Source organism: Notolabrus celidotus, chromosome 21 (assembly GCF_009762535.1).
Source record: "Notolabrus celidotus isolate fNotCel1 chromosome 21, fNotCel1.pri, whole genome shotgun sequence".
NCBI classification, from domain to species: Eukaryota; Metazoa; Chordata; class Actinopteri; order Labriformes; family Labridae; genus Notolabrus; species Notolabrus celidotus.
Genome location: NC_048292.1, coordinates 10584725 through 10612144, shown reverse-complemented (window position 1 = coordinate 10612144; position 27420 = coordinate 10584725). Strand labels below are relative to the sequence as shown.

At 39.7% G+C, this 27420-nt stretch overlaps 1 protein-coding gene across 10 annotated transcripts in view; it reads right to left on the bottom strand.

The window, feature by feature from the left end:
* The window catches only part of cald1a (caldesmon 1a), an 81498-nt gene that overhangs the window by 29087 nt on the left and 24991 nt on the right, over window positions 1–27420 (bottom strand). For 7 of the 10 annotated variants that reach the window (XR_004629341.1, XR_004629342.1, XR_004629343.1 and 4 more), the window contains exons 2-3: window positions 14882–14967; window positions 3150–3287 (exon numbers count right to left, since the gene is read on the bottom strand). Coding sequence is in view for 6 of the 10 variants with exons in the window: in XM_034673668.1 (XP_034529559.1) it covers window positions 3150–3287; window positions 14882–14958 (215 nt within the window). In the remaining 4 variants the exon portion in view is untranslated. Of the gene's footprint in view, window positions 1–3149; window positions 3288–14881; window positions 14968–17113; window positions 17234–27420 lie in introns of those variants that run through there. The other 3 variants (XR_004629344.1, XM_034673669.1, XM_034673671.1) reach the window with 3 other exon arrangements.

Sequence of the window (27420 nt, the reverse complement as noted above, 5' to 3'; positions counted from 1 at the left end):
TGCAAATAGACATCAAACAACAGTCATCATTCACATGGTAATCTCATGATTTGAGGGCTGATGCATGAGTAAAGGGTTGTGCATCTGTGTATGAGTGTAGAACTGCAAATGATAGAATGTGCCGATACAACAATCTCTCTGAATTGGCGAATCATGGACACGTTCTTGTCTTTCACAATGTAATATCGTCTTATCACCTTTAAGTCCAACTCAAGAAGCTGCTTTGCTGTTATTAAGATGTTATTAAGAAGTTGTTAGGATCAAACGAGTATCATGATTGGTAAACAGATGATAATGAGAAAACGGAAATTGGTAGAAGGTGGATCATTTCGGGAATGGATCTCAGAACTGGGTACGGTGGCAGCTTTGGAGAGAATATCCTACAGCCTTATAAATGAGGTAGGAAAATATAATGATAAATGGGGAAAGTTTCTGCAGTTTCACTCATCACAGGGGAACCTTCTGGGCACTAGCTGACTGTTTTTGTTGGATGCCAGACTATATAATGTATACATTGTACAATAAGTTGTTTGTATTTTTAAACATATAGAGACATTTTCTTTGCGGTGTGGTTGTTGGGGCTCTGAACTGAATGCAGGAGGTGTGGCGATGGCGCGGTGAAAGGAAGCAGTGTGGACAATGTTGGATGGACATTGATTAAATATCTATATGTGAAGTATGGGTAGAGGGCATATGACAGTGGTACGATGGACATCTTGTTAACTCGCCCAAAATGTCTTGTTAATACTGGTATTTTGTTATTCTCATTATTTGTGCTTTTTTTTTTTTTATTGTCCGATACAGTATTTTTCTTCTCTGTTTGTTGTTTTGTCTATTTGTCTGTTTGTTTTTTTTACTATTTTTCATGCCGGTCAAACTCACACATTTTATTGTTATTTTATTTTTTTTCACTCTTCGGACTGGCACTATTTGGTCCTGTATGTTGTGGATATGTGCTGTTGAAAATTTAAAATCCAGTAAAACTGAAGTCATAAAAAAAAGAAGTTGTAAGGATGAATGTGCTCCAAATAATCTAACCAGCAAAAGATGTCAGAGCTGAAGGCGTTGGGTACTGGCTTCACTTATGTACAATGGGAGTGGGTGGAGCTGCGTTGTCCATCTTTATATACGGTCAGTGCTGAGGAGTATGCAGACAAGGAAATAAGAATAGAGATAATATTGCCAAACTGACTCACTTGGATAAGATCTCTAACAAAGAACACAATAAAATATGACAGGAACGACAGAATTCCCACAACTTAGCGAAAACATATGCCAAGTTAAGTTTCTCAGAGAGCCCTGCAGGAGTTCCAGTCAGGCAGTTGAAAAGGAATCAAAAAACCTTGCTTGAACTTGCACAGGGCTCTCTGAGCAGCAAAGCAAACCAAATTGAATCCCATGAAAGGAAATCTAAGTTTACATAGAGAGGCTGCCATATCATTGTCAGCTCTTTAGCCAGTACGAGGAGATGGCAGTCTATTAGCGTTATTGACAGGTCTACACCACAGATATCCTTTAAAATAAACTAATGGTCAGAGCTTCAAATAAACACCAAGTCAGTCAAATTTCTCTTGGATTCAGAGCCTGAAGGAAATTTTGTTTCCTCGATTCAATAGCTCTTATCTTTGCCAAATTTCATGACAGTCAATCCAACAGTTGTTGAGACATTTCAGCACAAACCACAAATATGAACCTCATGGCTGAGCCATGGTAAAAGACAGGGGATTATCGACCTTTGTACGATTCATCCTCAGGGGAACGTGAATGTCAGAATAGAATGTCATGATGATCCATTCAATAATTGTTGTTACAATAAATCTTAACCAAAGAGGTGGACAAGCTGTCCAACTGACTGACTGACTGAACGGCTCATGCGTCTCTTTCTATCCATCAAACACCAACTGTACTTTTGTCTAACTCCAGATACCATGACTCATAAGATCCTGACCTAGAAGTCTGGCAAACATTATCGTTGCACATCGACACAATCAACAATGGCTGGTCAACACTAGGTCCTGCCTCAGCATCCTCCTGCACAATCCCCTTGTTGTTTGACTTACCCAGGATGTATCCCTGAGCTCATAGAGGGGAAACATTCCCCGACCACAAAGCAGAGTCTGTCCTGATAGATGTCAGAGCAACCCACCACTTCTACTGTGGCCCAGGCCATTGATCTCACAGCCTAAAACAGGGTGAAAAATGGATATTGAGCCCCTTTGTCACTATGGCTGTCTTTGTGATGGACAAGTATGAGACTGGGTAGAACAATGGGGTTCATTTCTTAAATTGGTTGACCAAAATATACTACATGATGCAAAAATAAGAAATGATGGCTTGATTCCAGCTCACAAAATGTCGTCACTCATCAACCATTAGTATCACAGTGTTGTATTTGCTTGGCCACCATCACTAGACATAGCTGTTAAGATTGAGATTTATTCACAAGTTGAGGTGATACATGGCTTAAACAATTCTGCAAGTTAATGACCAGTACAACCAAAGTGCCACAACTGTATTGATACTGGAACCTTGATGCTGTTAATGTTAGCATCTATCATGCCCCAAGCTCTGAAAAAAAAACAATTCCCAGAACCCTATGCTATGTGTTCTCTTAGATGTTACATATGACAAACAAATAGGCTAACCAATGTTGGCAATTTCTGTTGCAGCATAAAATAGCAGTCTGATTTAGTCTTTAGTCATAATGCCATGTATAAAGCTATAACATACAAAACTGACTTTAAAGTCTTATTTTGAGTATTACACACATTTCAAAATACAATCTACGTACTTTGATAGATAATGATAACTAGCCAGCTGCAAGCTAACAAGTTAGCCAGAAACAGTCATAGCTAACCAGAGAAGTGACTGCTAGCTTAAATTTCAAGGTTGTTTTTGGCTACTTCAATCAAACATTAAATACATAAAGTTTTAAACAGTACTCTTAATTCTGAATCTGTTATTGTACACCCATTTATTAGAAACTGAGCATGTGCCGTTTGCTTCTTGCAGTAAAAGTTTTGAAGTAACTTTTGGTGATAACAGCTCCTTACCTCCTCTTTCCTGTTGCTCCACCTCTGTAGCTGGGCTAAAAAAACAAGCTGATTTAATCTGATTATACAGGACCCACGCTCATTTATGTGTGTTACCTGTGGCTGTTGGTCATGACCAGACTATCTGGCTGTCCACAGTGTTCCTCACTTTCCCTGCTCATCAGCCTCTCCTGGCGTGCCCTGCGCCTCCTTTCGCGGGCCGCCTCCTCATCGTCATCATCATTCCTTGACAACCTGAAGGAGACGAAGACACGATCAAGAATGAGGGCACAAAGAAAGACATTTTTCTTTTTTCCTTTACTTTTTGAACACTCTTTTCTATCTTCCACTTCCTCAATTTGGTCCAATGGTCAGAAACTTCAAAGTGAATGATTCTTTAAACTGCACTGTAATCATCACTGCGACCAAATCTTAAGGATTTGTCTGCAGTTTTTCTTTTTTCCCTCTCTTCCATCAAGCTGACCTGTCAGCTGTGCAACAACCAATACTTCTTATCGTGGCTGCAGTTTTCATGAGCTGATAAAAACTCAGTCTGCAGACATTGCTTGGCTGAGGATAAGAGCGAGCCAGAGAAATGGTGCTTGTATTGGTCTGGTCAGTGTTGGAATGGAGCGACAGCCACAAGCTTCACAAGTTTATATTTCTACAAGGAATTTATTGCTACATTAAATACAGAAATCACATCTTTCTTGAGTTAACAAATTCAAGTTAAAAAATATCTTGTGTCAAAACTACTTAGCAAAATGTTGTGTTGACAGGTGGAGGGCTTTGTTTAAAAAGATACTGCTTCTTGTTTTAATAAAAGTTTGACACAAAAGCTTGCTAAATCATCCACTTCAACGCTGGAACTGGAAACTTCATCAGTTTCCAGTTAAAATAACTTGTTTGAAACTTTTAGAAAATGCACTTATTCACTTTATGCATGGAGTTTGGGTATTGGGAAGTATATCTGTATGCTTAGTACAACCCAAAAGAGGGTTAGCTTGATTTAGCAGAAGTATTTAAAACAGGGGAGACTAGTAATGATAATATTAATACATTTTATTTAAAGGCGCCTTTCTCGGCACACAAATTTACACATTAAAGGAAAAGAAAGAAAATAGAAACAATAGAAAATGACAGTGCAATTGGCGTCAGACGGAGTAGGCAGTTTTAAACAGATGTGTTTTGAGTTGGGATTTGAAATGAAGGAATGAATCGATGTTTCTGAGTTGAGGTGGTAATGGGTTCCAGAGACGGGGAGCAGAGAGGCTGAATGCTCGGCTCCCCTTCATGGTGAGACGGGCGGAGGGGACAGACAGGTGTATGGAGGAAGAGGATCTGAGGGAGCGGGAGGGAGCGGGAACATGGAGGAGGTCGGACAGATATGGGGGGGCGAGATTGTGGATGGTCTTGAATGTGAGCCATGGCTCTGCCCAAAGTCATATTTGAATTGAACCTTCTGATCATTCTATTCAAATTTCTACATTTTGACACTGGCCAGCTATTTCCCTGCTGTTATATTTATGCTGCGCTAAGCTAAACATCTATGTTGTCAACGTTGTCACTCTGTAGTGAAGATGTGCAGCATCTCCCAGCTTCCTGCTGTAATGGAAAAGAACAATACCATAAATGGCACGTTACACTTCGGTTGACAAGACTAAAATAATATGCACTTAATGTCAAACAGAATTAAAATACGGTTTAGAAATAGTGGAATTTGCACGAGCACCTAAGAGCCTCAAAATCTGGCAGAGCTGTTTTTCAGTGTGTGTTTGTGAACCACCACAGACGTGTGGATGAAAAACTTAGAAACTGTCTCCTGTTTCTAAGTCAAGTATTTATTTGAATAACACACCTTAAAGGCATGATCATTGAGTACATTTCATTTACACCTCCTCCACCATCACACTCCTTACCGTAACCTGCGTTCCTCACATGCCAACCTCCTGTCTCAACCTCACAGAACCTAGCACCGAACCTGGGGGGACAGAGCCTTCTCCGTAGCCGCCCCCACCCTCTGGAGCTCACTCCCCACTCATATCCAAAACTGCTCTGACCCTTCAGCTTTCAAATCTCTTTTAAAAACTCACCTTTTTGAATTAGCTTCTAATTTGTGATTGTACTGTTGTTTTGTTTGATCTGTGTTCCTTGATCCTTGCTTGTATTGGTTGTAACAGTTGTACAGTGTGTTTGAGTTTCTGAAAAGTGCTATATAAATAAAATGTATTATTATTGTTATTGCATTTATTTGATTCCCAAATCAAGAAACTGGAAATTTTTGCTTTAAATTAATATGGACTTAAAAACTGTCTTGAAATGCAAACTAGTCTTCACTGCAAAATAAGGGAACTTGAAACATGGTATTAAATTGCAATAAGTCCCGATTTACTATTTAAATGTAGGGATTAATAGCAGTTAAATAAGTGAGTCATTCAACAGCCCAAATACAGGGAGCAAAAAATTTTCCATTCAAACTGTGTGAAATTGTTGAATTTATTATGGTGTGCTATTATTACTACCATGAATAACTTGTAAAGCATACAGTCAATGAGGTAATGTCGAGTAGGAACCAGTTCTCAGCATTAGACACTATGAATTTTAGAAGTCCTTCTACTTCTTCATATTCTCCCTCTAGTCTTTTTTTTATTGTCTGTTCTTAGTGGGGATAAATCAATTGTAAAGAAAAACCCCAAACAACGCCAAGATCTACAAACCGCCCATACTCTTAAAGAGCAAAATCCGAAGCAGACGTGCTGTGGATTATGAATGTCTTTATTAAATGCAGTGGTCTATCTGGAGGGTGCGGCTCAACAACTCCATTGTTCACATTGGCTGGTGAACTACTGTATATTTAAGTGCTTAAATTTGACTGAAAGTAACATGTTCAGGCTTTTCACTGGGGCCGGTCCAAAAGGCAGTCTGGGAAGCCCAGGAAATAAAGTTGAAATAGAAGAAGACATGTTAAGGAAAAGAGGTTACACCCAAAAAGTATGTGTGATACTGTATTGTGAGCTGAAGCACCAGATACAAGGCACCATAACGGTTCAATACTACCAGTGATCATTTTGCCTAATCAGTTTCTGGCCACCTGAGATCTATAAACTCAGCTCCATGCTTGATCTGTGTTGCCCCGGCTGACCTTTAAACTCCCACCGCTAATCGCATGCCCAGCTACCTAACATCACAGCACAGCCTTTGAGGTCAACCAGCGAAGCATGCTATTGCATGTTAATTGCAACATGTGTGATGAACTGAACTAAAGCTGCTTTGGTTTGTGTTAGCTTTTACAGCTTGTGAACAACAGTTTCCTTCTTCCTTTCCTTCCCCTCTGTGGTTCCCTACACCTCCCTCTTCTCTCTCTCAGATGAGGATTGTTGTCATAACAGAACAGATGAATCTGTTAACGCCCAGGCTGGACTTCTGGGACACTGACATTAGTGGATGTAAGCCAATGCTTTACATGTGTGTGCTTGTATGCTTAGTAGAGACAATTCAGTCGCTCAAAAGGTAGAAAATGTGTCCAATTCAGATTAATGAGAGTCTTTATAGCTTAAAAGTCAGCCAGTGTGAACATTTCCAAACACAAGCCGCTGAAGCCACAAGTTAAAATGACAGTGGTTAACGCTAAAATGCAGCATACCAACCCCAATTAGAGGAGTCATGAAGTTAGCAAACTGACTCAGCAATAAAATCTATCTGAGGTTGGCTAACATCCCCAGCATTAGCCACAATGAATAGCTGTTCATTCCAAAAACCTATGCTGTAGCAAAACATCCCTGCAAGTCTTATAGAGAAGAAGGTGTGCAGACGTACAGTTTGTGCTGAAATGTTTTATAAGAACCTCATGTATGGAAAAGTTATAAAGTTAGCAAACTGACTCAGCAATAAAATATATCTTAGGTGAGCTAAAATTAGCTAGCATTGGCCACAACGAGCTACCGTTCCCAGACAAACTTCGACTTAAGAAAAAAAGCCTGAATTCAACATCATAATTGTAACTTTGTCGATTAAGTAGACTGATTTTAGCATTCAAACACTCCATTGTAACCATTCCACACAAGCCAGTGTAAGCATGAGTAAAAATAACTATGGTAAACCCTTAATTGTAGCAATTAAACGCCAACATTGAGAATACTCGTTAGGCTACCAACTCCCTCAGCAAAAAATGTATCTTACATTAGCTCATACTGGCAGTGTTGCCAACTTTTGTCTCCATATTTGGCGAGTTCTCAGACCCCTATAGCGACTCTTTTTCAAAAAAGTGACTAGCGAAAAATCTAGCGACTTTTTCTGGTGTTAATGGAGACTTTTGGAGGCTGAAGTGAAAGCATGAATCATTCTTACTCTACTCAACGAGCAGTGGATGCTGCTGTGAGTCCCTCCTAGCTGCATTCAGAGCAGGTGGCGTTCATCCCTCAGCATCCAGACTGGAAATGTATCACACATGTACGAAGACACCGCTGGCAGATCCCGCCTACTGTCTCTTTTTGGTCAATTTAGATAGCTAACGTAGATTTTATACAATAAATATCTTGAAAATGTTATGGTTGAAAATTTTGTTTCTCCCTCAACGTTACTTATCTCTCTGACAGCATCTTTTACAATTCTGAATATGCAAATTAAATGATGATGCCATTTAGCGACTTCTAGGGACTGTTAGGACAGCCAATAGCTACTTTCCTCACTGAGGTGTTGGCAACACTGCATACTGGCTAGCATTAGCTAAAGGATAAAATAATATTTAGTTTTAGTCGCTATGCATAATGCCACATACAAAGCCATAGTGCAAAATAAACTTTATTGAATTCTTATTTGGTGGTTTGGAAACATTCGAAAGTGCAACTAACTTTGATAACTCATGATAGGTATCTAGCTAATAAATTAACCAGAAACCGTTCTTTTATCAATCAAAATAATATTTGCTAGCTAAAAATGTCAAGGTTGCTTCTTCTATTTAAATCAAGGAGTTTAAAATAGAGAAGACACCATATGCTACAGACTAGCCCAGCAAAAACTATATCTTGGGTTAGCTCATATTAGCTAGCATTAGCTATGATGAGCTACTGAACACTCAAGTAAAACTAAGTCTGTAGCAGGAGTCCGAGACAAGGTCCAAACAAAGGGTTTGCCTTTTGCTTAAGAATTTTTTAAAAATTGTAAAGGGAGGTGTCAGTGCAAATGTTTCTTAGTAATTTCTTAAAGTTTTTTTTTCATTCCATTAAAGTACTGTCATCTCAAAATGAGTTATTCTGCAGTAAAAATACTATTAACTTTTATGAAAAAAAAAATAATGTTGTTTCTGAGACAACCTGTCTACAAACAAGAGGGAACCAACTGCCTTAATTCCCAAAGGACCAGGCCAGCCCATAAACAGCAGCAAATGTCATGAGAAAGAGAAAATGACAACAGTTAAAAGGGGAACCAAATAGTCCTTGGTGGCCGTGACGACGACAATCTCAGGGTCAAAGACTCCTCAGTAGGAGAGAAGAACAAACTCCTAAAAGCTGAATTAGCATTCCTGTCAATCAAAGCCTTGGCCAGAGACGCGTACACAACCAAAAGGCCCAAGTTAATATCCCTCTCCTTACCTGGGCCCCAAACTCTATCAGCATACTGACACAGAAATATGGAGAGAGGTGGGAGAGAAAGAAAAAAAGGGATTGAAAAAGAAAAGTGAAATGGAGAGTGGGGATAAAGAGGGGAGTATTGGAATGAAAAATGAGGAAGGGAAGGGCGTCCACGATAATGGAAAAGGAGTATTTTGCAGATTATATCACAGATGACACCTTTTCCTGTACGGAATGATGTGTATCCACTGTTACAGACTTCAGGTATGTGTGTGGAGAATATATAGTGTGAAACAGATGCAGTTTTCTTGGGGGTGGCAGAGTGTAAGAAAACTACTGAATGACAGCTAGAATGAAAAAGCTGTAAAGCACATCTGGTTCACATGTAGCAGGCATGATGCAGCAAAAAAATGAGCTTCACAGTCCAGTTAAACATGTGCACGAGTTCCCTCATTTATTCATGTTTTTCTTATGATGCATAGTACAAAAATGCTGATTTAAGCAGCTGCATTAAAAAAGTCACTGCCTGGACAGCACCAGCACACAAAACATGGCCATCAGCGAGCCTATTAGGGAGAAATATGTCCAAATATTTTCTTTACAGCAAAATATCTCAGAAATGTCAGTGAAAACAATTTGGGAGAAGCCCATGAGAAAAGACTTCTTCACCCCTCCTCAAGAGAAGAGGGACAGAGGGAAGGGAAGGGAAGGGAGGGAGAAGAGTAAAGAGGAAGATGGAAAAGAAAAGCTGGAGAGGGGAGGGGAGAGAAGAAAGGGAAGAAGAGGGAGAGGGAGAAGAGAGGGTGGGGGCTCTGCTTACGCTGTCAGATATGCTGACCCATTCCCACGCTGGCCTCTCTGGATTATTTCCCTTCCTACAGAACCGCAACGTACTCTGTCTATCTCTCTCTCTCTCTCCCTTCCCCACCCTGCTCTCTGCTGGGCAGGCTCCAAGAATACACAATGTTAGTGGTGATTGAAATCCCCCTGACTGCATTTATTCGTACTCACAGATGAATGAGGTAGTTTTGCATGCATATAAAACATAAATACAAAACTGCACGCTTGTTGTGGACAGAAATTTACAATAAAAACGCTGCAACAATAGCTTAACTCTTTCCAAGTTGGAGTGGTAAGCTAGGAGTAAACATATGTGGGTCAGTCGCTATAACAAACTATTGCTTCATCTGTATCTCCCTCTCACTTCCTGTCAGAACTAAGGGTTTACGATGCAAGACTGGGCCATGTTTGCGAAAGGCCCATTCACCCAGGGCAGGGAGTGTTTGGCATGGCTCATTCGCAGAGGATGGGTGTTATTTCCTCGTCCCTTCCTGGTCCCTTGGGGGGGAGGGGCTTGCACAGATGTAAAGAATGGAGAGGAAAAGAGGAGGATGGTAGTGAGGTAGAGGGAGAGAAATAGGAGCAGGAGGAAGAAGAGGAGAAAGATGTAGTTATTGAAAAAGGAAACATGTGATTGGAAAGGAGTGAGATGACAAAGGAGAATTAGGGTTCAAAAGTGGAAGTGGAAGAAGATGAGGGGATCTTTGACAGAAAGTTAGGAAGAAGGGGAAGAAAGACTTTGACACCCAAGGGAGAAAAAGGAATAGGAGGAAGAGGGAACGCATAATAAACAGGAGGAGGAGATAGTGTGATATGAAAAAGGAGGAGTCAGAGAGGAAGAGCAAGATTCAAAAATAAACACTTCCCAAAAAGGACATCAAAACAGAGATGCAAAATCCATCCCAGAATCAACACTGTTCATTCAGTGAAGCCTAAAAAAGTTATTTTAATTTTGACAGTTTCAAATTTCAGTCTTTTTATCTTAGAGATCTTTTCTTTGGCAACACTACCTGCTCACTATACATTATCCTGCTTATTAGCCAGTGACTGGTGATGTTCCAAAGTGCGTATTTTCCTAGTTGTTTAAACATAAATTTAATTTCTGACTGACTACCTGGTTACTAGCTAAAGGTTAGAAAACACTCAAAAAAACAAAATTGGAACACAATTTATTCAATATTGTTAAACGCTGGATCACAGAGTTTGGCGTAAACAATGTTAAATGGGTTTGCCGAGTGTGGCTGCCATTAGCTTTGTGTCGGGGTCTTGTCTCACCCTGTCTGGATTCCAATTTGCATAACCACCCACTAACCATATATTATCCCTTTCTTATCTCTTCAGTCCCTGGTGTCATTCTCACTACTAGGAATTAATTACCATTATTAATTGCTTTTGACTAATCAGAATCAAGTATTTACCACAGTCAGGTGGTTTGTAAGAAAGCCGGGTAATAAGAAAGTGAATAACATATTTTTCAAATGTACAACTGTTCTCTCTAACCCTCAAACACATAATTATGATGACTCACTGTTGCAGTCATGCACGACGTGAGTGTATGTGCAATGTGCAAATACACAGTCCAAGCAGAGCCTAGGACAATAGACCGCAACAGCTGCATTCGCCAGTTTTGTGATCACTTTTATAAAAGACTATTCCTGGCTGAAGCAGATAGCCTTTAGTCACTGAATTTACTGGGAAAATTCCACATCCATGAGATCTCTATGGAGAAAAAAAAAAAAAAAAAGCAAACGAGACATTCCTGTGTGACTGTGTTTCATTGAACAGAAACCTACTAAAGCATTGATTGGGGAATTCAAGAGCATGACAGAGTGTGAGAAACCTCGGCAGAGCAGAAAAAGTCTGTGTATGTGTCTGTGTGCAGCTTCACCGGATAGACGTAGAAGTGAACTGAAGCCCATAGAGTTCCTCTTTGTCAACGGTCATTTCTTACAACTATAACTGAGGCTGATGTAAGACAGAACAGGGATGGCTTGGCTGTTCTCCCTCCACACACACACACACACACACACACACACACACACACACGCACACACACACGCTTGCACACGCTTGTATTTTCAGAAAAGTGAATGGAGCTTGTCAACCCTTCATCACCTGATGCTGATCCAAACACAACACACTACAGGGAATATGTGCATGGTTAACTGAATTCATGCGCTCATCCTACAACATGCACATAACATGAGCACAGTTACACACACATTCACACAGACAATCTCTCTGTCCCAGTATGTAGGAAACAGCTCATGGAGACCTGGCCAGTAAACACTTATAATAGCCAGGAATTTGGCATTCCTTCAGCAGTTATTATATGGCCCCACATTCTCCCGGCGCTCTCCGTCTTCTCACAGTGTTCTCAGTGATGGTTGAATGGAAGCAGGCCAATGAGACAACATGTGGTTCTCACTAGTCCAAGCAAGAGGGACATGTAAATATTGATTGTTTCAATATATTGGCAGAAATAGAAACAATGTAGAGATGTAATCTTTTATCAATAACAGGAGTGGCGTGTCGCCTGCCAGCTGAAATTATTGCTGCCCGGACCAAATAAACAGTCACGAACAAACTCCTGCCGAGCTGAAAATGTAAATGTCGAAGGTGCTTACAACCCTCACTCTTTTTCACTCTCGGTCTATTTCTTTCTCAGTCAGCCAGTCCTTATGTCTTCCCTCTGTCGGCTCTTCTTGGTGTACGCTTTCTGCCAAATTCCTTCTTCTATATGTAACGTAAACACTCCGAAACTGCATAAATAATTCAAGCAGTGGGGGGTTTATGGAGGTTTTATGCCATGAAACATAACAACGGTATTAACCTTCACTTCAATGAGCTATACATCCAGGGAAATGAGGCATGAATGTCAGAAAGAGGTAAAAACAAATGGATGCCAAGAAGAGGAACATTCCCTAACTGTAATGCTTAAGCTAAATGTATAGGATGTTTTTATGATACCATTCTAAAAGGGTATGAACAATGATTCCCAGGTTTTCAGCAAACAAAATAGTAACTGTGCATGCTTTTTTTCTCCATTTATCTACAATCCTAAGGGAAAGCTGTACAGAAACCCATTGCTCAATGAGGACTTTTAGCATTTTAGCTCATTGTTTTGGCCACTAAAGTCTGCTCTCATCAACCTTGTTTCAAACCAGAGCAGATAAAGCTCAGCATAATCAAATGAAAGCTGCCTGCCTAGCAACAAATGTTACGCAAAAAAAAGTTAGCAACTAGCTGGTGAACACAGATGAGCTTTTAGCTGCTATAAGCCAGATATTCCCCCTGAGAGGTTGGTGGAGACCAAATTGGGAGTTAATACTGGGCTTCAAATCTGCAGGAAACATTATTCAAATACAAAATTATGTTGTTCTAAATCATAGACGGTATAAAATATGGACGTAGTAGCCGTGACGTCACCCATCTGTTCTTGATTGCTGTTTTGTAGCCAATCGACGGAGGCAGCCCTATTGGAAATGCAGAACTCAACGAGGCATAGTGTGACGTTAAGAGGCGGAGTTTAAGCCTCCTAGCCAACAGCTATGTGTTCCCGGCCGGGAGTTAAGTCAGTCATGTCCTTATTTGGGAAAAAACTTGGAATTCTAATATCTCCTGAACCGTCACATTAGAAAAAAATACACCCCTGTACAGTGTGTGCCGATAGAGAGATTAGCTAGGTAGGGCCAAGCCGTTATTTGAACCAGGCTCTCAACATGTTTATTAATGCTGCCAATATCGTCTTTTCCCATTCATGTCTATGTGGTTTCCTGTGTTTCTGCAGCCAGCCTGAAGCGGATTCTTGATGAATTGTAGTTTATAACACTTCTGCATGGGCTTCATAGTTTAAGACTGGAGGTTACCGCTTGTTCTAAATTCATTTTTATCAAGCAGGGATAGCAGGGAGTTGATTTAATGTTTTGAGCTTGCTCCACTGCCCCCAAGTGGCCGAAAATCCATTCATGCAGCTTTAAAGAAATGTGGCAAAGATCTGTACTATAACTATACTGTAGGTGTGTACTGTGTTTTAACATTAATACAAATAGATGACTTTTTCTAAATTGCCTTTATTTTTTTTACTTACAAGTTGGCAAATATGCTTCTAACATTTTTCTCTGATAAGCTACTGAGCTTGATTTACAAGCCACAATAGTTATTTTTAAAGTCAGCTTAGCACCTTCTGTAGATAAACACAAGCTTCATTTTTCAATGTATGTCTAAACCCTGTATTCAATTATATAACTACCTGCCACAATTTTTGCAGTTTTCCCTCTCAAGAGATACTCTTACCTTGAACTAAAGGGTCTTTTTCGAAGCTAACGGTAAACACAAGACACCTTTCCTTTGTTTCAGTACAAAGACTTATCAAAGGGAAAAATCTATGCATTCAGGGTGGTCAGAGCTATGCAAGGCTGTTTTTCATTAGTGATGGAGTGAATAGCTCTTATAAAACACCTCTCAAAGATACATCAAACAAAGGAGTGACCTTGGCTGGTATCTGCATCCACATCAACCTCATCTTTAATTGGAAGGCCTGAAGCACAGATGAAGAGACTTTTGTTAAAAAAAAAAGGCCCTATAAAAGGCCTCCCTGGCACTGAATGTATCTGATTCTCACAATAAAACCCTCCTTTTTACTATTTTTGATTACTGCACTTGGCATGTTACCACCCAATCAATTTGTTGAAATGAACTTTAGTTTAATCAATTTCTTCCATTGAATCAAAGGGAGTTCACAAGGCCGTGGTATCTGGGAGAGAAAATTGGAAAGAGGCAGGGAGGGAGGGCAAGATTGAACATTCCCACTTAAAGGTCATCACATTGCTTATCAGATTTCTCATCAGCCTTTCTTTCCTTTGAGCCTGGCGGGGAGGCTAATATTTGCCGAGCAGTGTTCTTAGAGACCAAGAGGAGGGTCTAGGCTATTAAAGCCGACTCCCTCCTGTTCTAACTTGGCATGATGATCAGAGGAGGTGCGCTGTGCATCGACATTAAGGGCTTCAATACCCAACACAGCTTCACACAACCAAGGTAGAAAGATCTTTGTAGACAGCCATAGTGGAGGACTTACTTTTATGTCTTCTTTGCAAGAAAATGTGCTTGTGCAATAACTGAGAACACATCCACTGTGTGTGACTCTAAACTTTAATGTAAGAGCTGGAGTTTATCCTTGTATGAGCGCTATACCTGGCCAACAAAGCTGATCATGATGGTGAGATTATCTCAACTTGGCTTTATTTATGTAACACCTTTCATACATAAAGCATGCAACCCAAAGTGCTTCACAAGGAATGTAAGATAGAAAGAGAAACAGACAGCAACAGTTAAAACAATAGAAGATTAAAAAAGGTAATAAAATAAATTAGTAGTGACATTTTTTTATCTGAAAAAAAGTAGAGACGTGAAAAAAAAAGACAACAAGATGGGTATTACCTTTCGGACTCAAGACGCATCTCCTCCCGCTTCTGCCTCCTCATCTCCCGGCGCCGCTCAAAGTCAATTTCCTCCATGATTGTGCCCTAAAGGATGACATCATTACAAACAGACATGTTAGGTCACTCAATTTCAGGAAGGAAGGGAGGAAACAAAAAGATGGAAATGTGTTCATTTAAGTGACCTAAGAGGGCAGAAATAAAGGATGTAGCAGGTTTATTTCCTCTAAAATTAAACCATAGGGCAAACTAGTTCAAATGGACATTTGACAGAATTGTCATTTTCTTTTCTATCCCACTGACTCCAACAACAAACAGGACATCCTGCTTCTTCTGTTTCACATCAAGGCATCCATACTGACTTTTTAAAGAGTGTTTTATTTATTGATAGGACAACCAAAGGAGCCAGGGATTACTGGGAGAAGAGAACAGGGGAAGATATGCAGCAAATTGTCTAGGGTTGGAGTAGAACTCAAGACTTGCCCGATGCCCCTTTGCAGGCTTCTATTGTGAAGCAGTGAATCAATTTGTCACCACTATGAAAGCATTACTATCAATCCCTCTTAAAAACAAAAAGGTCATTGTGTTCATGTTTTCATCAGTGTTTTATTTTCTAATATTTTTTGTAAATCACATTAATATTTGAATGGTTTACTTAAATGGTGTGGCTTAGGTTAGCAGAGCTAGCACCATCAGCTTTCTGTCTTCTTTGCAGGTTAACGTCTACATGTCTGTGCTGTTCTCACATTACTCTGGATAAGTTAACCTTAAACAGACTACCTTCAACTTGAGATGTCAAGATGTCATCTATCATCTTTGTGTGTTTACAGGTAGTACGCAGGGGTGCAGCTCAGCACTCTGCCCCCTAGTGGCTGGCTGCAGTATAGGAAAAAAACTCCATCTCCCCTATTCATTTGAATGGGTCTGCAGTCAAACTTTAAAAAATAAATACACGTTGTACGATTGTTTCTCACATCCGTATGCTGTGGTGATATGTAGTTATTATTTGACTGTTTTATGTTCAAGGCCTCTTTTTTCATTCCAATTTCCATTTTATTTACGGTCTATGGTAGAAGGGCATTGAAACATTTCGGGCCTACAATATCAAAATTGTTATTTGTTAAAAATCAAAATTCTGGTGCCGCAAAAGTGAAGGTTACGTTTAATTGACTAAACACGTACATCCCGAGTCCAAATCAACAGCACTTTATTTATCAATTGCATTCTTTTTTTGTCCCTTTTGACACACCATAGGTAAGCCGCCTCTGCGTCTTCTAGCCTCCTGCTGCTGCTGCTGTGATTGAAAAGAACTTACCTGCGCTTTTGAAGTGCATGTAACACGTTAAAGGAAATTCCTGACTCAGTTGTCAAATGAAAAGTATTGGGAACATAGTGTCTAACGGAATTAAAATATCACCCAAGTGCTTCAAAGTTGAGCTCCCACCTACAAACTAAGCATAGATCTACAAATGGCTGGCAACTGACAAATGGTCAGCAACCAGACATTCTTTTGATTCCCATTGATTGACACTGGTAAGACTTGATTTACATTAACTTTGACTTTTGAAATAAAATTAATGCAATTTCAAACATGCAGTTGTAAAGGGGATTAATTAAAAATATTACTGTTTGACAGACTGGATCTATTTGAGTACCATTCTTTTCTTCAATCAGCAGTTGCCCAAAAGCATGAAGTCTTATCTCTTGGGTTAAGGCTGAGGTCTATCTAGCCTCAGCGTGAGTGACAACAGCTTTTCCAAGATCTATGCCCTCAAAACTCTTTTTGGAAGTCAGAAGAATGAGGCAGACAATGAAAGAATGAAGAGTAAAAGAAAAAAAAGGAAGAGAGAGGAAGGAGAAGCCAGGACAGGATATTCACTCAATCAGTCAGGAACAACTCTCACTAAAAATACCCTGCTAGGGTACATGACTGGGTGTGCAGTGAGGACCAAGACCACCCAGGAGCTGCTGAGCCTCCCATCGTACATCTATGTATCACCACTAAACCAGCAGCAACATCTACTGTACACCAGAGCAGAGTAAACAGACACTAGCTGAGTGTGAGAGGGAAAACAAAGGTGCATGAGTGCTCAGAAAATCAAAAGACACACTGAATAAAGTCAGACTTCAAAACTGTATCCTTTGTGGTGAGATAAAACACGAGCAGGACAGTGAGTGGCAGAAAAGATGCTTTAAAGTGCAGTAGGACAAAGGAAAACTATGACTGTCATACCTTGAATAAGCCTTAAAATTGTGTTTCCCTCCACACTAAACAAGATTTCACCATGAAGCTGAGACAATGTAACAACGTCTGGTTGTAGTCTCCCACAGTCCAGCTTCAACTGACAGAAAAGGGAAAATGCCTGCTCCTTTCCCTCCCTGCTAGTTGTCCCTCCCTCCATCCCTCTGTAACCTCCTTCCTTCTTTCCTTCAGTCTTAACCCTCTCCCTCCCTCCCCTCTCTGTTTCTGCATATCTCTACTGTGAGCTTTTCCTCTCTTGTTTACCCACACGTCAAAGCTTGGCCAAATTCTGTTTAACAGCATGACTCGGCTCTTGATCAGCTTCCTGTGTGCTGTAAGCATGTTTTCCGCCTGCTGTTACTTTCATTTACAGCCGATCCAGCAACAAGGGGTCAAAGAGGGCCTCTTTAAGTGTGGATATATGCATATGCATGCACATGAGCATGAAGGTGCAACATTTCAGCGTTTGTGTGCAGGCATTCTTGGCTCATTCTGTCAGGGCAGATTAGTCTAAATATGAGTCTGTGTCTGCTTGAGGTTTCTGCCTGTCAAAAGAACATTTTTCTTGGCGACCGCCTGCCCATTATTTAAAATTAGAGATAGACTGATATGATTTTTTCAGGGCCGATACCAATACTGATTATTAGTAGTCAAGTTGGCCGATAACCGATATTTGGAGCCGATATTAATCTGCAGTAAAGGGGGAAATATTGGCGTCAAAATTTTGAATAATACAACTCAAACACTTAACTTTGTTTAAATGCCTTTAAGCAGTGGTTTTCAACTGGTCTGGCTTGGGGACCCACCATCACCCCTTAGCGATAAACTGCGACCCAAATCAAGGAACATTTTTCAATTTATCAAATTAATGTAATACAAAGATGGTTCAGTTTGAGCCTGAGATAAAGAATATCAGATTATGCCAACACACAAAATAAACAAGTGTACTGGTAAACCCAAAACGACCAACAAGTGGCGATGCTAGAAAAAGAAACAAGCCCTTTCACACTCTTTTGGCTGCATTTTAATGTAAATCAAAAAGTGCACATTAGGGACACAAGGTTTCAAGGATATTATGCACAAACATGAAACAAATAAGTCTAACTAGTGAGAACTAGTTTCAAAGAGATTCAAAAATATTTTGTTTTGGCATAACATAACATGTTATAACAAAAATTATGCTATTAAAAGAGAGAAGAGTGTTTTGTTTCCAAATGCTGCTTTAATTTTGACGGCTTCACACTTTCACTTGCCAACACCTCGGTGCACACAACACACTGAGGTTTTTGTCGTCCTTTTTTATCAATATAATAAAGTCCATATTGAATGAAGTCGCTGTATTATTTGCGTTTAGCCATGCTTATTTCCCATAAGAAAAAAAATACTTTGATTGTCTTCTTCTACAGTGTAAAAAGCATGGTGTCACAATTTTTATTTACACTTTTTATCCCCAGCCAATGTACCGCGACCCACTCAAAACAAGTCCGCCACCCACTTTTGGGTCAAGACCCACCAGTTGAGAAACACTGCCTTTAAGCATATGTTTATTAAACACATTTTCAGATTTGCAACATGTTAAAGGTTTTTTTTTTTATCTTAGACAATAGACATCTTTGTTTTAAAATTCTAACAAAAAGTGCAGGGAGCTCCCAGGCTCAGCAGCATATCTTATAAAGTTAAATGAAAACTTCAGCAAATAAATAGCTCCCTTACCTTTTTTCTAAAGTAAATAAAGTTTTCCAAAATGTCAATTTAACTGAAATGTTAAACTTATCTTTGTTTTATGGGGGTATTTCAGTTTTTTTGAAGTGAGGTTGTATGAGTTTTAAATCACTAGTAATTGTAGGGGCCACAACGGATGCTGCTCAGCTCATAGAAAATAACCCAGTTTTAAATTGATCTCTTATCGGCCGTTGGATTTTTTAAAAAGGCCAATGCAGATATGCGTCAAAATGCTGAATATCACCGGATATCGGTGACAAAGGGCCGATAAATAGTGCCGATCCTTATGGCAGATCTATTAATCTCAGTTCTATGCTTTTCTGTGTTTACAACAGCCATGTGCGTCTCCTACGTCATCAGTGACAACCGGTCTGTGCATTTTTGCCCGGTGGAGAATGATGGAGGATAACTCCAGAGGTTCTACAGTTTAGGTGTACGCCTCTTCTGCTGACAACTCTGCTGGAAACTTGCAACATGTGCAGCGGTAATGTTTCGATGGATGGCAGTCGCGCTGAAAAATATAATGGGAGCCAAACGGAGGAAGTTTACATGAGCCGTAGCATACTGCAAAGAAGGAAGAAACCTTCTATTAATGGATTCAAAGTGTGAAAAACGGACAGGTTATTGGATTTAATTGTTCCGACAAAGTCAGAAAAGCCTGAAGTTGCCAAAACATGATTCTATCCTCACATTAAGGAATAGAGATTGTCAAATCAATCCCGGGATCGGATCGGCTAGAAACGGTATCGGCAGATACCAAAGCCCAGGTATCAATATCGGGACCTAAAAAGTGGGATCGGTGCATCCCTACCGATAATCGGTCTATTCCTATTTAAAATGTCATGAGATTACGTACTTTATATATGACAGTTGTTTGATTGATTGATTGACTGATGCATTGATGCTTATAATACAGACACACTCGCACAAAGGAGAGAAATTCTGTGAGATCCTCCAAAATTACACCCTCCACACTCACCCAATCTCCCCACCCTCCCTCCAGCCTGTATAGTAAACACAGTCCTCGTCTCCCCACTATTACACTGTAAAAAATAGACTGACTCGAAGCAGAGAAACATTTTGAATACCACAAGAATCCACTCCCTATGTATAGATGCACGCTTAGTGTCATTTGTGAAATGGGCGGGGGGGCAATTGGCACTTGAATGTGGGGCTATTCATACAACCATAATTAAGACAAAATGATAGCAATAACCAAAACCGACAAGGCCTCCAAACATCGCCAGCCTAATCACATGCTTCCTAGGACCAGCGACGCCAAGGGAGACAAAGTTATTAGTAACACAATCACAGCAGCATATAAATATAGACATTTCATCGCAAATGTTGCATAATTTATGCAGCTGAAGGGGCTACCTTTTCAGTGGTGTTCAATTTTGTGCAAAGAGTAGTTACAGATCGTTTAAAACATGTCATTTTCAGGCAAATTGAATATAAAGGTGTTTTCAAAAATGAGTGCAGAGTGGACCCTGTATATATGATTTAAAACTAAGATAAGTGTGATTTTCCCTCTGATATTTTATGTATGAAAGGAGCTCTTCACTGAATGCAACACTGATTGCAGCACAGACACATTGTCTTGTCTCCACAAGGGAGAACACCAGGACAGAGGAGGAAGCCTGTGGTTGCAGAAAAGGCCCTCAATACGTGTAGAAATGTAACCGTTGTGTATATCACCGAGGGGACCACCCACACTTTGCACAAGCCAACAAGGGCAGAGCGAAAAAAGGCAGCATTCCATGGAGTTGAGCAACCTGGAGTCAAAAGTTTGTGACATTTTCTGACTATTTAAAAGTTCAGCCTGTCTAAGCCTGTCCACTACAATAAAGCTTTTTCTTCTTTCGTTTGCGACATCTGTCCATTAATTCCGCTTTTTAAATCTAAAAACCTGCATGAATCCGTCCATCCCAGCCTCCCCTCTTACTCTGTCGCTACTCCCCCTCTTTCTGTTTCCCTGTCTGCCTCAGCCTTCTACAATGGCTATAATGACACATTTAACAGTCAAATTACTACCTGTCGAGACTGCCAGATCCTGGCACCGAACCAGTGTCTAAGTGCCAGCCTTTTAAAAAGCCTTAAAAGCCAAGTTGATATTATCCTGACAGCCTCTGGGATTACACCACCTTATAACGCCTCTATCTTCTCACGAAGTCTTGAGTTAAAGCATCAAAACAATGGGCCCCTACAGGCCAAATGAGGCATACAGTAGATCAAGCAGCAGTCTGTGAGTAAAGAATAAGTATGGGCACAGAAGCGCATCTATTTTGGGATTTGGTGAAGTGCTCCAAACGTTAGCTTAGCATTATGTGAGAGGAGGAGACTACTGTGATACTCAGGGCCAGTATCCCTTGCAACCTTTAGACAAACACATTAATCTCCACATTATGGTTATGGAGCTATGCGAGGAATGCTTCTATTTAACCTCTGCTTTTAGCATAGGGGACTTGAAAGAGCCTTGACCAATTCTTTCACATTCCAGTGAAAAAAAAAGCTCCTCATTTAAACATTTTCTTTTGTGCAGTGAATGTAATCGAATAAAGAGAATTAGTGTGAGGATTAACACATGGTACTTGCTAATGCAGGCGGATACATGCTGAAACTGTCACAGGTTTTTTTTAAATACCTTCATAACAATATGGAAAAATAATGTCTGTGTGCAATAAGATTTAACTTATTTGCCTTGAAACATTCTGGAACATTCTGTACTTTTTCCTAGATAAAGGCAAAAATCCAACATGAATCCTAGCTTCTGTCATTCTATGTTCCAACCCGATCACTGAGGTCCTTGAATGCTTCCCTTTTAAATGTTCCTCATGTGTCTCACACAAGCACCGGCCAGAGAGCTTTCTGTTTTTATGCCCCCAAGCTGTGGAACTCTCTGCCTCTGGACATTAGAATGGCAAGCTCTCTGGGTGTTTTTAAAAGTAAACTTAAGACTTACCTTTTTAATCAAGCTTTTAATTTGGAGTAATTTATTTTTAGCCCTGGATTGCATTATTATTTGTATTATTATTTATTTTTCAATTCATTTTTATTAATATTATTAATAATATTTATTATTATTATTAATATTATTATTATCATTATTATTTTAACCATTATTCTTTTAATCATTGCTTTAACATATAATTATCTTATTTAATTATTCATCTATTTATTTCTTGTATTGACCTGATCTTGTCAACGTTACCTTATTTTTAACTTTTCTTTACACCATAACTTATTTTAATTATTTTACTGCACTGATTTTATTTTATTTTAAGTATTTTATTCATAATCATGCCTTTTATAATTGTACCATTGCTGTTGTTTTCTGTCTCTCTGTTATTTTGCGAAGCACTTTGGGCTGCATGTTTTTATGTATGAACGGTGCTATACAAATAAAGTTGTGTTGAGTTGAGTTGAGCTTGCTAGCTCGCTAGCTGCATGGTCCCACTAATTAAATTGACGTCATGTTACACTGCTAGCTCTGTGTGTCCAGCCACAGCAGATATTAAACTAAGTGCTAATGGACAAGATATGCAAAGTAGCTTATGTTTAAAATGCTGTGGTGTGTGTTTGTTTTGCATGTTAAAGATTTGTGCCCATACAGCCATAACATGCTGACATTTGCTTACTAGTACAAAAAAGGTCTAACTAAAGCAAAACTAGCGTTTCAGGGTTAAAAAATGGTTGATTCTATCTATCTTTAATTCTTTATGTATAGGAATTACAAGAGCCAGTTGTCGCTGCATCTATATGTACATCTATATATATGACTGCATTGTTACAAGGTTTTTATACCGTAGTTAAGACATAAGCAGACAGTATATTTTATATGTACTGTCAGCCTCTTGAGAGAGGAGAGGAGAGGAGAATATTGGAAGGAGAAAAAAGAATTAAGGAGCTCTTAGTCTAGCAGCTATGGAGTCACAGCTGTGCAGGTGTCCAGGTGAAGAGAGGTATTCCAGTAATCTGGAATGTGAAAGCAACACAGGCACAAAGCCTGCTCTCTCTGGTCTTTGCATCAATGAAAGAAAATATTTTGCCCACCTGCATCAGCAGAGTTTGTTGGACAACTTATGAACCACTTCTGCTCTTTTAGCCGTGTGCATGCCATTAAACTACCTCAGGAAACTCTATGTCATCAGGGACAGCTTCAATTGCTAGAGAAAAAAGCATGCTCTAAATGTTGTAAAATGTTTATAAGAAAATAAATCATCTCAAGTTTTATTGAGATAAAAATCAAAGGCAGAGCGCATGGTAACTTTTGACAAATGTGAGGCTTCAGTTGAGATTGCCTCTCTTCACATGCTGTCATGGCTCTGCCAGGCTACCTTGACAAATGTGAATCATCCCTCTTTCATAGCAGAAATGACTGACAGATGGCCTCCCTCTCTGTCTCTGCTAATAGTCACTTAGCTTAGAAGGTACTCTGCTTGTTTCCAAGAAAACTGTACAGAGTACAGTTTCAATCTAAGGTTTCAATGTGTGTCCTTGAGAGACTTTCACAAAGCTTATTTTTGTTTGTTAGCTGCATGTTTGCTAGCTAGCTCTATTCTTCTGCTCTGGCTTCGATTCCTGCTTCCTGTTGTGTAAAAACTATGAGCTGTCAATAAGTGAAATAAGGAGTGTGTGTATTTGTACTGTTTTCTTGCACATTTATGATAACTGTATCAAAAATATCTGAATAAAAGACCTCTTAGGTTATAGCCTTGTTGCTAATTAGCCCCGGTTATTGAGATATAAATACACTCTTAATTTAAACTGTTAACAGGACAACTCATACTGAAAGGGGTCTTCTCTAAAATACAGAGTGAGAATGCAAAATATATTTGTATTATCATTTCAATATGGGATAATAAGGGTCAGGGCCAAAGTGGAAAAATGCTAATGCTAATTGTACAGCTCTGCGACCAAAACAGTGCAGCTAGCAGTCAAACTCTTGCTTGTATTGTTGGATACAGGTTGGTTTACAAAGGAAAAGCCATGCTGCTACACTGATAGGTATATAATTGCACTGGAGTACATAATTAAAGACTCCTACTGAGACTTTTTGAGTTGGATTACGTAGGAGTTAACTGACACAGAGGGATTTTTTACCGCTAACGCTTTTTTCTTTTGTTTTCTTATTTTTTCTTCTTTTTGCATGCAGCTTTATAAGATGTAAAGGTTACATGAAAAGACCATTTCTGGGACTGCTGGATGCTATCATGATGGGTGATGAAATGCTCATTTGCACAAAGGTCAAATGATAGTAGACATGAGAGGGGTTAGAGTTATTCTAGTTCTGTTTAAGCTTAAATGTAATGTTAATCATTTTGGCATAGTAAGAATGATCATTTTATGGTGATTTTATCACACAGATAAAGCCTCAGCAGTAAAATTGGGAGGAGGAGAGAGATAAAGAGAGTGAGAGAGATGCTGCATGCCTGTAGGTAGTGCACACTAACAGCTGTTTTGGCTGGGGCTCTAGGGACAGTTTGAGTTGGGTAAACCTAACGTTTTCTGCAGGGGTAAGGAGTCTCCTGAGAGTAGCCTGACAGGGCAGTTAAAATATTTTCAGCCTGTGTGAGGGTGTGCATCAAGATAAACAGTATTTAAAAAACAGGATTTATATTTTTAATGCATTTTGTAAGTGTGTTTATGTAAATATACAGAAAGTGTCTGCAGATGTGAAGAGAGGAATTACAAAGATGTGAATAAATAAAAGTGGGAGCATGCTTTTACTACTTCAATACGTGAGGCGACTGCAAATGTAATATGTGTGTGTTTGTGATACAGTCAATGTGTGTACATGTGTGATATTCATCACCACCTACAGTGCTGTGTTTGGAAAGCTGGTCCTTGTGGTTGTGGTTCTCTATGCTATGCTTCTCCTCTCATACATCCAGGCCCAGGCAGCCTTAACACGTTTACAGTCTGAGGATGCAAAGCGGCTGCAGATGAGGGTTCATAATTTCACTGGAGGTTTTTTGACACACTGAGGCCAAGAATTCCTGTCTTCTCTCCATGTCAGCTTGTCTTTCTCATAGCTTCATCTGTTTTCAAGAGTCTATTTGGCTGCCTGCATTGAAGAACCTGAACATCGCAATGGTGGCCTAATATCACTGTCTAATATATAATATATGTATAACAGTCTAAAACAGTATATAGAACATTATCTAATGGTTGCTGTTTTTGCTATTGCAAAATGGAGACTGAAAAAATATGAATTGTGTGCTTGTTTTTACAAAGCTGGCAGGCTAACTTCCAGCATATAGGCATTAATCAGTCCCTCCAGGAAGTTGCGATTTCGGGATCGCAACTATCAACGCAAATTCAACCAATCAGCATGATTTTTGGGCAGCCATGCAATTTTATACAATCAGCGCAACTTTCCTGCAATTTTGACCAATTACCTTCACCTCAGCCCCTGTGTGTCATCGGTTTCATCATCAATTTCACTTCCTTGGAACATAAACGTATGTTTATGTACTTTATCAGCACTTTTGCACTTTTCAACAGCAAAACATGCACAGAGAACGGATGAAAAGCAAGGAGAGCAAGCAGGACAAGTGACTATGACAATGTTGTTATTTATAGATATTAGAGTTATTATTTGAAGGGCACAGTGTTCGCTTGGTCACACAGCTTGGTCACCTACCTGTAGCAGGTGTGCTTTATGAACCAGCTCTACCTGCCTCCATGCATCTGTCTCATCTTCATTGATGGTTTTACCCCCGGTGTGCGTTAGTGAAAAAGACACAACAGGGGGGACGTCGGTTTCATATTTGAGGTTTGACGTTGTTGCCGCCATAACCGTAAAAAGCTCTGCGTCTACAGCTTGATTTATTCCAGTTTGGTGATACATCAGACTGATTTAGTAAGTTTTGATCAACTCCTTGTTGAAAGATGCAGATGGATTTCAGAGTGCCGTGAACTGACTGACTGTTCAGTGCGCCTGTCACTGCAGGTACATTCAAGGACCGTCGTAAATATGCAATACAGTCCTTTCATGGCATTTTCTGTGAATCAAGATAATCAAAATACAGTCACAGTGGCCACGTCAAGAATGTTTTCTAAAAACAACAGTCATTTAGCATATTTACTTGCCCCTGAGATGTTGTTGGGGGAAAAAAGCAACGAAAAAAAATCGCAACTTTCACGGCAATTTTTTCAAAAAGCTGTCGCAAAATCAGGCTTTTTGGGCTGCAACAATCACAAAAAAAAAACTGCGAAATCCTGGAGGGACTGATTAAAAGTTGGATACAGATGGTGACCTGGGGTCTGATTGTAAATTAGTAAAAGTCACATTTTTACATGTTTAATAGCACTAGCCTATTCTAGGTATAATATCATAACATAAAAAAACTAAAAGTGTGCCTTACACACCCAATTCTGCAGTATATGTTTGTTTTTGTGTGTATAAGTTAACATCAATATCACCCTATGAGGCCCAGTATTGGTTGCTGTCTTTTCCCATGCATTAAAATACTGTTTTGCACTCACCCTTTACTGACTGTTCCTGTGTCCTCTTGGACTACTGAGTAGCAGCTTAGCGAACAGCTGCAGACTATATGTTCAGCTACAATCTGTGGAGACTCAGGGTTGGTTGGCTGTGAATAAAGTTAAGTATTTAGTTTAATTTCACAGGATTTACTCATGCCCATGTAGCCAAGCTTCTCTCTGTGATTCTGTCTGTATCTGCATGCCACAGTGTGAATATCACCCACAATGGCCTCATAGCTGAGGTCTTCAGCTGCGATTATATATTTGAGGCTGCGTACAAGGTGGCCAAGTGCATCAGACCTCAGCTCAATCTCAATACCATATGCTTTCCACTTGCTATCTCCTCCAAAACATTTTTTTTAGAAGTGTGGCTTCCACTTGAAGGAGGGAAAATTTCACTGGGCATTAGCAGAAGATATTCATACGCAAACCTGAGACGCTAATGCAACAAAATGCAGTGGAATAAGGTGGTGATGATTTTGAGGATTTTTGGGGGCGAGGAATGGTTCTACGGTACTTAAATGCCTCAGATGGATTGTCATTCATGACTTCAGATCAGGAGATCAGGCTCAATCCTCTTTCAAATCGGCCTCCAATCTCCTCTCTGCTGACTTAAGCTTTCTGATGGAAGACAAACCAAAGAGGGGAAATTTTCCCATCGGTGCAGGGAAAAGACCTGAAGGTTAGAGATGTCAAGTTTCCATTTGGTGGAGAAAAAGGAGACTCCTGCATTCCCAGACAATGGTTCACATTCCATAACACCTCTCTGTGCCCTGTGAATCACACACACAGAGACTGACTGACTGAGGTTATCTGTTCACACACACTCACAGACGAGAAAATCTCAATGGAATACCTGAGATGCATTTTATTTCACAGGGTGCTAGCAGGCTACAGTAACCACTGTGAGGATAAAAAGAAAAGGTGGGTGTCAGTCTGCTGGCAGGAGGACTCTTGTGGTTTGGCTGTTTTGTGATAGATAATAAACCAAGTTGATTTTATGATGGTGGATATGGGAGTGAAGCTATACTTTAAAGATAAAGTGATAATAATTCAACTGCTGATTATTAAAACTGTTAAGCAAT